General features: G+C 40.4%; 2 protein-coding genes across 5 annotated transcripts in view; one reads left to right on the top strand and one right to left on the bottom strand.

Annotated features, from left to right (window-relative positions):
• LOC309617281 (uncharacterized protein) overlaps nt 1-12,169 on the bottom strand; it is a 34,702-nt gene extending 22,533 nt beyond the window's left edge. For all 4 annotated transcript variants that reach the window (XR_014237878.1, XR_014237879.1, XR_014237880.1 and 1 more), the window contains exons 1-3: nt 8,036-12,169; nt 7,363-7,401; nt 6,620-6,746 (exon numbers count right to left, since the gene is read on the bottom strand). Coding sequence is in view for 1 of the 4 variants with exons in the window: in XM_082369370.1 (XP_082225496.1) it covers nt 6,620-6,746; nt 7,363-7,395 (160 nt within the window). In the remaining 3 variants the exon portion in view is untranslated. The remainder of the gene's footprint in view (nt 1-6,619; nt 6,747-7,362; nt 7,402-8,035) is intronic.
• LOC309616562 (vomeronasal type-1 receptor 1-like) lies at nt 8,292-14,471 on the top strand (the record flags this gene model as incomplete). The annotated part of the gene is given in 5 exon segments (XM_082367215.1): nt 8,292-8,434; nt 12,181-12,277; nt 12,281-12,308; nt 12,311-12,480; nt 12,484-14,471. Coding segments are annotated over 5 exon segments (1,017 nt in total). The 3' UTR covers nt 13,063-14,471.
• Nucleotides 14,472-14,503: the final 32 nt, after the last annotated feature.

Raw genomic sequence — 14,503 nt, 5'->3', positions numbered from 1 at the left:
ACTGATGAATATAGATGCAAAAATCCTCAACAAAATACTAGCAAACAGAATCCAACAACACATTAAAAGGATCATACACCACGATCAAGTGGGATTTATCCCAGGGATGCAAGGGTTCTTCAATATACGCAAATCAATCAATGTGATACACCATATTAACAAATTGAAGAATAAAAACCATATGATCATCTCAATAGATGCAGAAAAAGCTTTTGACAAAATTCAACACCCATTTCTGATAAAAACTCTCCAGAAAGTGGGCATAGAGGGAACCTACCTCAACATAATAAAGGCCATATATGACAAACCCACAGCAAACATCATTCTCAATGGTGAAAAACTGAAAGCATTTCCTCTAAGATCAGGAACGAGACAAGGATGTCCACTCTCACCACTATTATTCAACATAGTTCTGGAAGTCCTAGCCACGGCAATCAGAGAAGAAAAAGAAATAAAAGGAATACAAATTGGAAAAGAAGAAGTAAAACTGTCACTGTTTGCGGATGACATGATACTATACATAGAGAATCCTAAAACTGCCACCAGAAAACTGCTAGAGCTAATTAATGAATATGGTAAAGTTGCAGGATACAAAATTAATGCACAGAAATCTCTTGCATTCCTATACACTAATGATGAAAAATCTGAAAGAGAAATTATGGAAACACTCCCATTTACCATTGCAACAAAAAGAATAAAATACCTAGGAATAAACCTACCTAGGGAGACAAAAGACCTGTATGCAGAAAACTATAAGACACTGATGAAAGAAATTAAAGATGATACCAACAGATGGAGAGATATACCATGTTCTTGGATTGGAAGAATCAACAATGTGAAAATGAGTATACTACCCAAAGCAATCTACAGATTCAATGCAATCCCTATCAAATTACCAATGGCATTTTTTACGGAGCTAGAACAAATCATCTTAAAATTTGTATGGAGACACAAAAGACCCTGAATAGTCAAAGCAGTCTTGAGGGAAAAAAATGGAGCTGGAGGAATCAGACTCCCTGACTTCAGACTCTACTACAAAGCTACAGTAATCAAGACAATATGGTACTGGCACAAAAACAGAAACATAGATCAATGGAACAAGATAGAAAGCCCAGAGATTAACCCACGCACCTATGGTCAACTAATCTATGACAAAGGAGGCAAAGATATACAATGGAGAAAAGACAGTCTCTTCAATAAATGGTGCTGGGAAAACTGGACAGCTACATGTAAAAGAATGAAATTAGAATACTCCCTAACACCATACACAAAAATAAACTCCAAATGGATTAGAGACCTAAATATAAGACTGGACACTATAAAACTCTTAGAGGAAAACATAGGAAGAACACTCTTTGACATAAATCACAGCAAGATCTTTTTTGATCCACCTCCTAGAGTAATGGAAATAAAAACAAAAATAAACAAGTGGGACCTAATGAAACTTCAAAGCTTTTGCACAGCAAAGGAAACCATAAACAAGACGAAAAGACAACCCTCAGAATGGGAGAAAATATTTGCCAATGAATCAACGGACAAAGGATTAATCTCCAAAATATATAAACAGCTCATTCAGCTCAATATCAAAGAAACAAACACCCCAATCCAAAAATGGGCAGAAGACCTAAATAGACATTTCTCCAAAGAAGACATACAGACGGCCACGAAGCACATGAAAAGATGCTCAACATCACTAATTATTAGAGAAATGCAAATCAAAACTACAATGAGGTATCACCTTACTCCTGTTAGAATGGGCATCATCAGAAAATCAACAAACAACAAATGCTGGAGAGGGTGTGGAGAAAAGGGAACCCTCTTGCACTGTTGGTGGGAATGTAAATTGATACAGCCACTATGGAGAACAATATGGAGGTTCCTTAAAAAACTAAAAATAGAATTACCATATGACCCAGCAATCCCACTACTGGGCATATATCCAGAGAAAACCGTAATTCAAAAAGACACATGCACCCGAATGTTCATTGCAGCACTATTTACAATAGCCAGGTCATGGAAGCAACCTAAATGCCCATCAACAGACGAATGGATAAAGAAGATGTGGTACATATATACAATGGAATATTACTCAGCCATAAAAAGGAACGAAATTGAGTCATTTGTTGAGACGTGGATGGATCTAGAGACTGTCATACAGAGTGAAGTAAGTCAGAAAGAGAAAAACAAATATCGTATATTAATGCATGTATGTGGAACCTAGAAAAATGGTACAGATGAGCCAGTTGGCAGGGCAGAAGTTGAGACACAGATGTAGAGAATGGACATATGGACACCAAGGGGGGAAAACTGCGGTGAGGTGGGGATGGTGGTGTGCTGAATTGGGCGATTGGGATTGACATGTATACACTGATGTGTATAAAATTGATGCCTAATAAGAACCTGCAGTATAAAAAAACAAACAAAACAACTAATACTAAACTTTCATTGGGTTATTTGTATGGAAATATGTTAATATAAATGTTTCAGACATTACATGAAATTTCTAAAAATCTTATATTTGTATTTGTATGGAAATATGTATGGAAATATGTTAATATAAATGTTTCAGACATTACATGAAATTTCTAAAAATCTTATATTTGTATTTGTATGGAATTATGTATGGAAATATGTTAATATAAATGTTTCAGACATTACGTGAAATTTCTAAAAATCTTATATGTTCTGGTATAATGTTATAAGTAATAATCCTAGTTATTACTTTAAAATGTATATCTCAGAAATAACTAATTTTCTTGTCAACTGCATTATTATGAACTTTCATCAAATCTTTAACCGTGGTCATTTTTAAGTCTTTTGTCATTTACAGACAGTTCTGGGTGTACTCTGATGATTTTGCAAATATGTTCCTATAAAAGGGTTTCATCTTCAAGAAATTCATGGAAAAGACTCTGACAAGTACAGGTTTCTGGTAACTGACTGTACTGCTGAACTGAATGAATAAGCATTTTCAGAACTCTAATTAAAAACTGATGAACTCATAAAAGTGCTAACAAAAGATCAAGATGAAAAAAAAATTAATTACATGGGACTGAGTGAACTGAGGAGGATGAGTATAATTTTTGTGACTTTCTGTCTGAATTAAAAAAAAAAAAAATCCCACAAGGACTCAGAGGCAAAGAGTATACAAATCAATTTTCACTGCAAAGTAAAGGAGCTGTTACAGTGGAGGATTACTGGACTGAATGTCAATATTATGACATAGTATGAGTGTGTTTCATGTTTGGTAATTGCAATCATTGTTGCTTTTGTTGTGGTCATCCATGTACAATGCTTGGTGTCAGTCTATTTATCTCTTGTAAAAATAAAATACAGTGTGTGTGTGTGAAAAAAAAAAAAAAAGAAAAGTACGTGTCAAAAGAATAAAATACTTAGAAATAAACTTAACCAAGGAAGTAAGATTTGTACACTAAAAACTACAAAACACAGCTAAAAAATATTACAGACAATAAATGGAAAGATTTCTATACTCATGGACTGGAAGACTTAACACTGTGAAGATGTCAATACTATCCAAGCCATCTACATATTCAATGCAATTCCTATCAAAATTCCAATGATGTTTTCTGCAGTAATAGAAAAATTCATCCTAAAATTCATATGGAATTTCAAGAGACACCAAATTGCCAAAACAATATTGAAAAAGAAGAACAAAGGTGGAGGAGTCACAATTCTAAATTTCAAATATTACTGAAAAGCTACAGTAATCAAAACAGTGTGGGGCTTCCCTGGTGGCGCAGTGGTTGAGAATCTGCCTGCCAATGCAGGGCACACAGGTTTGAGCCCTGGTCTGGGAAGATCCCACATGCCGCAGAGGAACTGGGCCCGTGAGCCACAACTACTGAGTCTGCGTGTCTGGAGCCTGTGCTCCGCAACAAGAGAGGCTGTGATAGTGAGAGGCCCCTGCTTGCTGCAACTAGAGAAAGCCCTCACACAGAAACGAAGACCCAACACAGCCAAAAATAAATAAATAAATTTAAAAAAGAAAAGATGACTACTATCTTTAAAAAAAAAAACAAAAAAAACCCAGTGTGATACTGGAATCAAGGCAGACATATAGACCAATGGGATAGAATAAAGAGCTCAGAAATAAACTCTCGCATATGCAGTCAAATGATTTGCAACAAGGAGGCCAAGAACATTCAGCGGGGAAGGACAGACTTTTTAACACATGATGCTGGGAAAACTGAATATCCACATGCATAAGAAGGAGGTTGGGGGCTTCCCTGGTGGTGCAGTGGTTAAGAATCTGCCTGCCAATGCAGGGGACATGGGTTTGAGCCCTGGTTTGGGAAGATCCCACATGCCGCGGAGCAACTAGGCTGGTGAGCCACAACTACTGAGCCGGCGCGTCTGGAGCCTGTGCTCCACAACAAGAGAGGCCGCGATAGTGAGAGGCCCGCGCACCGCGATGAAGAGTGGCCCCCGCTTGCCGCAACTAGAGAAAAGCCCTCGCACAGAAACAAAGACCCAACACAGCCAAAAATAAATAAATAAATAAACTAATTAAATGTCACACCCTCACAAATCTTTCCTGAACTCCAAAAAAAAAAAAGAAAGAAAAAGAAACCAACCTAGACCATGCAGTAATATCTCTCCTATCAGGAAACCTTAAAAAAAAAAAAAAAGGAGGAGGTTGGATGGATACCAGGTACATAAATTAACTAAAAATGCATCAAAGATCTTAAGAGCTACAACTATAAAACTCTTAAGAAAACGTAGTGGGAAAGCTTCATGACACTGCATTTGGCAATGATTCCTTGGATACGACAAACGCACAAGGAACGAAAGAAATACAAACTGGATTTCATCAAAATGAAAACCTTTAGTACATCAAAGGATGCTATGAACATAATAAATGGCAACCCATAGAATGGGAGAAAATATCTGCAAATCACCTATCTGATGAAGGGTTAACATTCAGAATATATAGAGAATTCCTAAATCTCAACAACAAAAACACCAAGCAACTTGATTCAAAAATTGGCAAAAAAATTGAACAGATATTTCTCCAAAGATATACAAATGGGCAATAAGTGCATGAAAAGATGCTCAACATCACTAGGCTCTCAAGGAAATGCAAATCAAAACACAATGAGATACCACTTCACATTAGTTAGGATGGTTATTACTCAAAAAAAAAAACAGAAAAGAAGTGTAGGCAAGCATGGGAGAAATTGGAACCTTTGTGAAGCTGCTATGGAAAACACTATGGTGATTCTTCAAAAAATTTAAAAAAGAACTATCATAAGATGCAGCAATTCTGATTCTGGGTATATACTCAAAAAGAACTGAAGCAGGGACACTAAAAGATATCTGCACACCCATGTTCACGTTCATAACACCATAATTCACAAGAGCCAAAGGCAAAAGCACCCAACTGTCTACTGATAGAATAATGGGTAAACAAAACGTGGTATATACAATGTTATTCAGTCATAAAAAGGAAGCAAATTCTGACACATACTACAACATAGATTAACCTTTAAGATACTATGCTAAGTAAAGTAAGCCAGACATCAAAGGATAACTACTGTCTGATTCCACCCACATGGAATACTCATAATAGGCAAATTCGTATTTACAGAAAGTAGAATGGTGGTTGTCAGTAGATGGGAGAAGTTACTGATTAAGGGGAACAGAGTTTCAGTCTGAAGATGAAAAAGTTCTGTGGATGCAGGACTGTGATGGTTGCACAATGAGAGTGTACTAAATGCCACTTAGAAATGTAAATATTTTGTTTTGTATATTTTGCCACAACTAAAATAAAGTAAAGAGACTTCCCTGGTGGTCCACTGGTAAAGAATCCGCCTTACAATGCAGGGGACATGGGTTGGATCCCTGGTTGGGGAACTAAGATACCACATGCTGCGGGGCAACTAAGCTCGTGCACCTCAACTACAGAGCCCACACACTCTGGAGTCCACGCGCCACAACTGCAGAGCCCACGCGCTCTGGAGCCCGTTTGCCACAACTAGAGAGAGAAAACCCGCACGCCACAACTAGAGAGAAGCCCACGTGCCACAACGAAGAGCCCATGCACTGCAACGAAGATCCCGCATGCCACAACAAAGACCAGATGTAGCCAAAAGAAAATACACCATAAATAAATAAACAAATAAATAATATATTTTAAAAAAGAGAAAGAAACATAAACCTTTAAAAAATAAAGTAAAAAGAACCTAAGCAAAGGACCTCTCAAGAACACTTGTGTAAGCAGTGACTATATAAGTGACTACAATTCCTGACACAGTCAGACAAAAATAAATGTAAGCTATAGGAAGGGAGACATACCAGGGTGCCATGGTGCTAGACAGTAACCCCGAGAGGGAAAGCGCAAGACAGGTGGGATCCATTACGCTGACCTAAAGAACAGCGATACCAGATCCTTCCCTGTAAGGCCTTTGGCGCAGTAGGCGCTGGAGTGATAAGGATGAGAAGTAGGCATGCACTCAGCTCACCCCTTGAACCACAGCACATACCCAGGCAACTGGGGAAGGAAGCAGTGCCCATGGTTTAGATGGAGACATACCTGACCCTGGAGAAAAGAGAAAGGCCAAGCCTTGCCCAGGGCATAGGGGCAGGTGTAACAGCTTACCCAAGGAAGATGTAAGTGCAAAATTCTCCAGCATCACATCGTGGTACAGGCATCTCTGAGCCTCATCAAGGAGAGCCCATTCCTCCCAGGAGAAATACAGGGCCACATCCTCAAAGGTCACATTTCCCTGCCAGGATAGAGACAGATGAAATCATCAACAGCCTCACTCCGGAAGACCCACAATCTATCTCCTCACACATCTACCCCATGTCCATCCTCCTTCTAAGATCTCAGAGGAGATTCCAGACTCTGGTGCCACTGGTGTCTGCTGTCTTCTCATGCTCCCATTAACCACTGTGTTCACTCTGCTGTCCACTCTGCAACCAGACGGAGCCTGTTAAGACCTAGATGCGAACACCTCCCTCACCTGATCCAGACCTCCCACTGCCTGCAGAACAGATGCCTAACCTCACAGGCAATCATTCCAAGTCTGACTCTTACTCCCCACACCCAGTTTGTTCTCACCAGAAAGGAAGGAGACCTGCAATTCCCTGAACCAGCTTAGCCTCACCTCCAAGCACTTCCCGTTTTTGTGATAAGCTTCCACATCTCTTTCCATTGGTGGCCTGAAATGGGAACCCCTCCATCAAACCCCTGGACTCAACTCAGGACCCTGAGCTAGAATTCTCTAAGGTTCCCACACCCAAGGGCTGGGAAAATGACAGGTGACAAGTCTCATGACACCACAAATTTGGAGAAAATAGGGGTTGGGACCAGTGAGGGAGGACGAAACCGCCACTTACCTGACTAGGTTCCAAAAGCACTTCTGCAGCCATGGAAACCTGTGGGAAGAGGCAGGTCTTAGAGGGATGTGAGCATGGCATCCTTCCAGGGGCTCAGGCCTTCCCTGAACCCCTGGGGGTCACCAGAGTCAGGTAATCTCGGGCCGACCATCTAACCTCTGTATTGACTCTCAGCAGTTTTGTGTCCTTGGGGGAAAAAACCCTTAACACTCTCTGCCTCATGTCCTCAGCAGCCCTACAATTTGTGCTTCCACTGAACAGACTCTGGGGATCTTTTCAAACTTAACTTAGATCATGTCTCTTTTCCGCAAAAATTTCCATGGCTCCAAGAGCCCCAAGAAGGAAGGTACAGCTCCTCAGCCTGTCACTGCAGGTGCGACTCTACCCACACTTTATTCCCTGCAGAAGCAACACGGACCCCAGGTTTCCCCAATCCTCCCGGCTCAATCCGACCTCCCAGCCTTTGCACCTGCCGGTCCGTCCGCCTGTGACCCTCTGCCACGCGCCATCACACCGTCTGTCAGAAACAGGACCACACCCACGGCCGCCTCACCGTCCTGGACACCGGGGCCTGGGCTGCGGGCACGAGAGCAGGCGCCCCGCACTCGGGGCTTTAGTGTCTGGTGGGGTGAGGGTGGTGAGGGCGGTGAGGGCCAGGAGGACGAGCGTTTACCTGAGGCGGGTCCCTCGGTGCCGCCGCCGCCGCCGCCGCCGCCACCTGAGCCACAAGCCGGGGCAGAGAGGGGACAGCCGAGCGTCCCGAACGGACCGGGCACCAACGTCTCCAGACCGGCCCCGCAAGCGGCGATGTGCCCGACTATAGAACCGCCTCTAATCACTGGGGACAAAGCCTCTTCCCGCGCTTTCTCTGTCTGTCACCTCAATGCCGACTCTGCGCTCTCTGCCTCCTGACCCCGAGGACCGCCAAAATGACCGCCACAAAATACCGGAAGTCCCGCCTTCGCCCGGTGCGCCCTCACGGAAATGCCGAAAGTCTGGATGTTCATTGGGTGTTCGTCGCTGCCGCTCAGCTCATAGCTTTCTGGGTAATGGAGTTCCCGCCGCCACACAGGCCCGCAGGAGCGGCGCCTTAGCTGGAATCTCCCAGGGAAAGGGTCAAGCAATGCCCCGGGGCTGCTCAGAACTGAAGGCCTTGTTCTTCTAGGTCGGAGAGAAGCTTCGCTTCCTCTTAAAGGGGCGAAGGCCAATTTCTGGGGGGTCCGAAGTGCATTTAGAAATCCTTCAATGCTATTGATCTCTGAAGTGTTTAGATATTCGGATTCCATGCGAACTTTGTCTGGTAGATGCGCACATTGTCTGGTAGATGCAAGTGATTATACATTATCTTATTGTCCTGTAAATGCACGCAGACTGAGGCATTAAAGTCTTTTTTGTGAGCTTTAGTACGTTTTGTCCGGGAATTTAAAGAAAAAAAAAAAATCACCTAGGCCACAGTAGACAAGATAGAGGAGGCATATTGGACGGCTCTAACGAAGCCGGATGTGGTGGGATCTGGGCCTCTCCTTCCTGGTAGTCAATGATTAATGATTATGCCCGACTCAGTGAGAAACACCGTCTTATCCATAAAACATTAAATTGTTTTATCTAAAAAACATAAATCTGTTTTACACATGCACAGTCCTTTTTGTACTGCACAGTTGACAGTTTCTCTTGTATGAAATATAACATTGGCTATTGTTTATTAAGGAGTACTACTCTCTGTACATTTATAAAATAGAAGGTTGTTGATAAACAAAATTCAACTGACTACATGTTAAAGATCTAAACGGGGGCTTCCCTGTTGGCGCAGTGGTTAAGAATCCGCCTGCCAATGCAGGGACACGGGTTTGAGCCCTGGTCCGGGAGGATTCCACATGCCGCGGAGCAACTAAGTCCCTGCGCCACAACTACTGAGCCTGTGCTCTAGAGCCCATGAGCCACAACTACTGAAGCCCGCACACCTAGAGCCCGTGCTCCGCAACAAGAGAAGCTACAGCAATGTGAAACCCGCATACCGCAACAAAGAGTAGCCTCCACTCGCGGCAACTAGAGAAGACCGGCGCGCGGCAACCAGGACCCAACGCAGCCAAAAATAAATAATTAATTTTTTAAAAAGAAAGAAAATATTTTTTAAAAAAATTAAAAGTAAATAATCATGAATGTATCTCTAAAACATGGAATTCATTCATGAGCAGAACATTTATGTGCTTTTCACACCTACAAAAATAACAGTGACATCAAATACATGGTCACAGTTTACACATAACAAATTTCCTCCCCGCAGAAAATTTCCGTTTTAGATCATTTGAATCAGGATCCAGTCATTTTGTCTTTTAGACCACTTGTAATTAATATTTCTCCCTCCTTCAAAACCTTTTTTTTTTCGTGGAGAAGAAAATGGATCATTTGTACAAGATCATTTCCATCATTCTACTATCTAATTGCAGCTTTTTGATATTGTCTAATACATTCTTCCAAATGGCCAATAAATGCATAATTTGCTCCAAAGGGTGGTCTAATGCAGGTTCAGCTTTTTGTCAAGGATACTTCTCAGGCGGTACAATGTCCTTCTTATTGCCTACAATGGAGGGCCATTATGACAGGCTGTATGTAGCCCTTTCTGTGACATGAGGATTGATCAGCACGACCATGTGATCCAGTATCAATTTCCCACAGCCTGTTATCGGTTGGTTGCAGCTGTCACTGATGATCATTCTGTAGATACTACTATACTAGAGGAAGCAGAATGTTAATATTCTATTATCATTTTTGTATTTTCACTTAGAATCCTTCTACAAAAAACTTTTCTGCATCCTCTATTTGATTACCCTGAAATAGTCTGTACTGGAAAGACAGTAGAAATCATTCATATTTCCCTTTATTTTTCTGTTTCCAGAATAACTAGTCAATTCCTTAACTTTCTGAAAGGCTTCTGACTCTGGCTTTGTAGCATTACGAGCATGTGGTTACTTAAAGTACTTGATGCGTTTAAAACTTGTCCAGGTAATTTTCTTTGAGATTTAATTTGTATCATGACTGTGGAGGGGGATGCTTTTCAAGTTGAATCCTGTGGCATCCTCATTCTCACGTGACCCCAGATGTGTGGTAGGCTGTCCTTGTGTCCTGGATTGAATAGATGTTCCATCTTGAACATTTCCTGCACTAGATCTGGATTGGCAATTTTTTTAAAGATGCTATTTTCTTTCATGAGAAAGTGCATTTGGAGAACACAGCCTGAGTAATTTGGATGGTAATTACTCAGGACAGGGCTATCATCTGTAGATCCCTTTAATGAGAGGAGATAGAATATACATATATGATTTAAACAAATATAGATCAAGTTTAAGTTCATTCTTCCAATCAAGTTTGAAATGATATAATTTTTACTTAAATTGTTTCCTTTCATTTTTTCTAACTTTTGATCAAACTGTGACAAATCTCTTGTATGAATATGAAATATGAATATTTTCTTGAAATATAAACATGAGTAAATTTTTTAAATCTCCATAGGGATTTTGCATAGATATATTTCAGTACAAATGTATAGTCCAAACTGTTTTTAAAAATGTACTTGGGGAATTCCCTGGAGGTCCTGTGGTCAGGACTCTGTGCTTCCACTGCCGGGGGCCCAGGTTGGATCGCTGGTCGGGGAACTAAGATCCTTAAAGCTGTGCAGTGAGGCCAAAAATAAAAAAGTACTTTAAGTATTACTATTTTGTATGGATAGACTACGACTTTATTACACAATGAGATTTATATATTTGTTTCACTTTTGTCAGTAAATTTGATTGATTGTTTTAATTTCATTTTGATATAATATAGTTTAATAAATAAGTGAAATATTTATATTTACCCCAAAGTCAAAATTATAATTGAGGTAAATTAATTCAGATATATCTAGTTTCTATTCCTGTCCCTCCACATTGTTTAATCTCTGCCCCTCTATATCATTATTTATTGAAGGTTATAGTTCATTCTTTAATTGTTTTTAATGTAATTGTATAGATAGGTAGAGAGAAAATGTGTATTTATCTACATTATTTATATTCTTATTCCTTCACAATCATAAGAATAATTGTAGAATACTAAACATCTCCTAACCCACTTGCCTTTTCTCACTTAAGAATACATCCTGAAGGTAATTTCATACATGGAGGAAAATGATCTTCATTCAGTTCATAGCTGTAGGAAAATATGTTGTGTGAATCGTGCATCCTTTATTCAAATACCCCCTCATATGAACATTTGGATGAATTCCATCATAAGACCTTAATTAATAATCATTGCACCCATAAGTATGTACTGCTATAATCCAGTTAAAGTAAGCAAATGTGTTACCAAAAGAGAGGAAATCACGTGCTATGTTCAGCAGTAGATACAGCTGAGCAGAAGAAGGTGACACATTTATGTTCATTTATCTTTCTAGCATTTATTCATTTATTTCTATCTCAAATTAAAATCAATATCTCCTAGATACGAAAGTGAAGGGTTGGACTTCCCTGGTGGCGCAGTAGTTAAGAATCCACCTGCCAATTCAGGGGACACAGGTTCGAGCCCTGGTCCAGGAATATCCCACATGCCGTGGAGCAACTAAGCCCATGTGCCACACTACTGAGCCCGTGTGCCACAACTACTGAAGCCCGCGCGCCTAGAGCCCATGTTCTGCAACAAGAGAAGCCACCGCAATGAGAAGCCCGCACACCACAGCAAAGAATAGCCCCCGCTCATTACAACTAGAGAAAGCCTGCCGAAGACCCAACGCAGCCAAACATAAATTAAAAAAAAAAAAAAAGAAGAAGAAAGTTAAGGGAATGCCAGCCTGGAAATGGAAATCATCTTCCTCACTCAGACTGGAGATGGGATCCTGGGAAACTCCTCCTTCCTTTGTCATTTAAACTTCACTTTGTTGACTGGATAGGAGTTGAGATCCACAGATCAGATTGTCAACCACTGGCCTTAGCCAACAGCTTGTCTCTCTTCTCCAGAGGGATCCCACAGACAATGGCAGCTTTTGGATTGAAATATTTCCTGGATGATGCTGGATGTAAACTTGTCTTCTATTTACACAAAGTGGCCAGAGGGGTTTCTCTCAGCACTACCAGCCTTCTGAGTGGTTTCTAGGCCATTAAGTTTTGCCCCAGAACCTCTTTGTGGGTGTACTTCAGAATTCGATCCACAAGGTGTATTGGCTTCTGTAGTTTTCTGTTCTGGATCCTACAACTCTTGCTAAATGTCTGCATTCCTATTAGAGTAATTGGTCCAAGAAGTAGCAAAAATATAAGTGTAAAATCAAATTATGGATACCATTCCTCACTCATGCCTGATAAATTTATCAGCTTATTACATGCAGTTATATTATCTTACATGGATGTTATATGTTTGGGCTTCATGATCTGGACTAGTGGGTACATGGTCCTTTTCCTTCACAGGCACAAGCAACAAGTCCAACACATTCACAGCAACAGACTCTCCCCCAGACCTTCCCATGAGGCTAGAGCCACACGCACCACCCTGATTATAGTGAGCTCCTTTGTCTACGTTTACTGTCTCTCTTCCATTTTGAGTCTTTGCATTACTCTTATTGTGAATCCAAAGCAGTGGCTAATGGACACCTCTGTGCTAATAGCATCATTTTCCCTGCTTTCCTTTGTGTTCATCAGCAGTGACACCCATGTCTCTAAGTTCTTCCGTGATTTCTGAACCAGGAAAAAAGTTTCCTAATCTAGCTCAAACAGCTATAAGTCTTCTGATTTCTCCAGTTGGATCAATATTAATTTGTATTTTTAATTTTTTAAATTACATGATTGTCAGTCCAAATTATTCTGCTAGAATTGGCGATATAATAGTAAATAAGAATAACTCTTGTTAAGTGAGCAAACAACATATCTATACACAAATTATGAATCCCTTTTACTAAACAAACAAAAAAAATAGGAATATATATATATATGAATACACAGGCAAACACAGAGCGATGCATTCATGTGCAGACAGAATTCAAAAAAGTTACCATGGCATAAACATTGCTTTTCTCCACAAGATAGAATTATCAGACTTTTCACTTTGCTAAACCAGAAACAACAGCCTCTAAGTGGAGTCACTCGTGCTAACACCAAGACTTAATACCTAACATAGCTGCAGTTACAACCTTCTCCAGAAATGTAATCAGAAGCAGTAAGTGTGGAATTGTGTGGTCGGTACCAATGGGATCATTTGTCACATGGGCCTTCTCCAGTTCTCAAAGGAAGATGAGGTAATCCACCTCAAAAGAACTTTTTTCCAATTCTACAATTATAGAACTGTAATTCTACAATTATTCTTATGATTGTGAAGGAATAAGAATATAAATAATGTAGATAAATACACATTTTCTCTCTACCTGTCTATCTATACAATTACATTAAAAACAATTAAAGAATGAACTATAACCTTCAATAAGTAATGATATAGAGGGGCAGAGATTAAACAATGTGGAGGGACAGGAATAGAAACTAGATATATCTGAATTAATTTACCTCAATTATAATTTTGACTTTAGGGTATATATAAAATGACTTTAATGCCTCAGTCTGCGTGCATTTACAGGATAATAAGATAATGTATAATCACTTGCATCTACCAGACAATGTTCGCATCTACCAGACAATGTTCGCATGGAATCCGAATATCTAAACACTTCAGAGATCAATAGCATTGAAGGATTTCTTTTTTTTCTTTTTTTAAAAAACATCTTTATTGGAGTATAATTGCTTTTCAATGGTGTGTTAGTTTCTGCTTTATAACAAAGTGAATCAGTTATACATATACATATGTTCCCATATCTCTTCCCTCTTGCATCTCCCTCCCTCCCACCCTCCCTATCCCACCCCTCTAGGTGGTCACAAAGCACTGAGCTAATCTCCATGTGCTATGCGGCTGCTTCCCACTAGCTATCTATTTTACATTTGGTAGTGTATATATGTCTAATAGCATTGAAGGATTTCTAAATGCACTTCGGACCCCCCAGAAATTGGCCTTCGCCCCTTTAAGAGGAAGCGAGGCTTCTCTCCGACCTAGAAGAACAAGGCCTTCAGTTCTGAGCAGCCCCGGGGCATTGCTTGACCCTTTCCCTGGGAGATTCCAGCTAAGGCGCCGCTCCTGC

This window comes from Balaenoptera borealis (assembly GCF_965194805.1).
Source record: "Balaenoptera borealis genome assembly, chromosome: 19".
NCBI classification, from domain to species: domain Eukaryota; kingdom Metazoa; phylum Chordata; class Mammalia; order Artiodactyla; family Balaenopteridae; genus Balaenoptera; species Balaenoptera borealis.
Note: the sequence above shows the minus strand (reverse complement) of the source record. Positions and strands in the feature narration are given on the sequence as shown.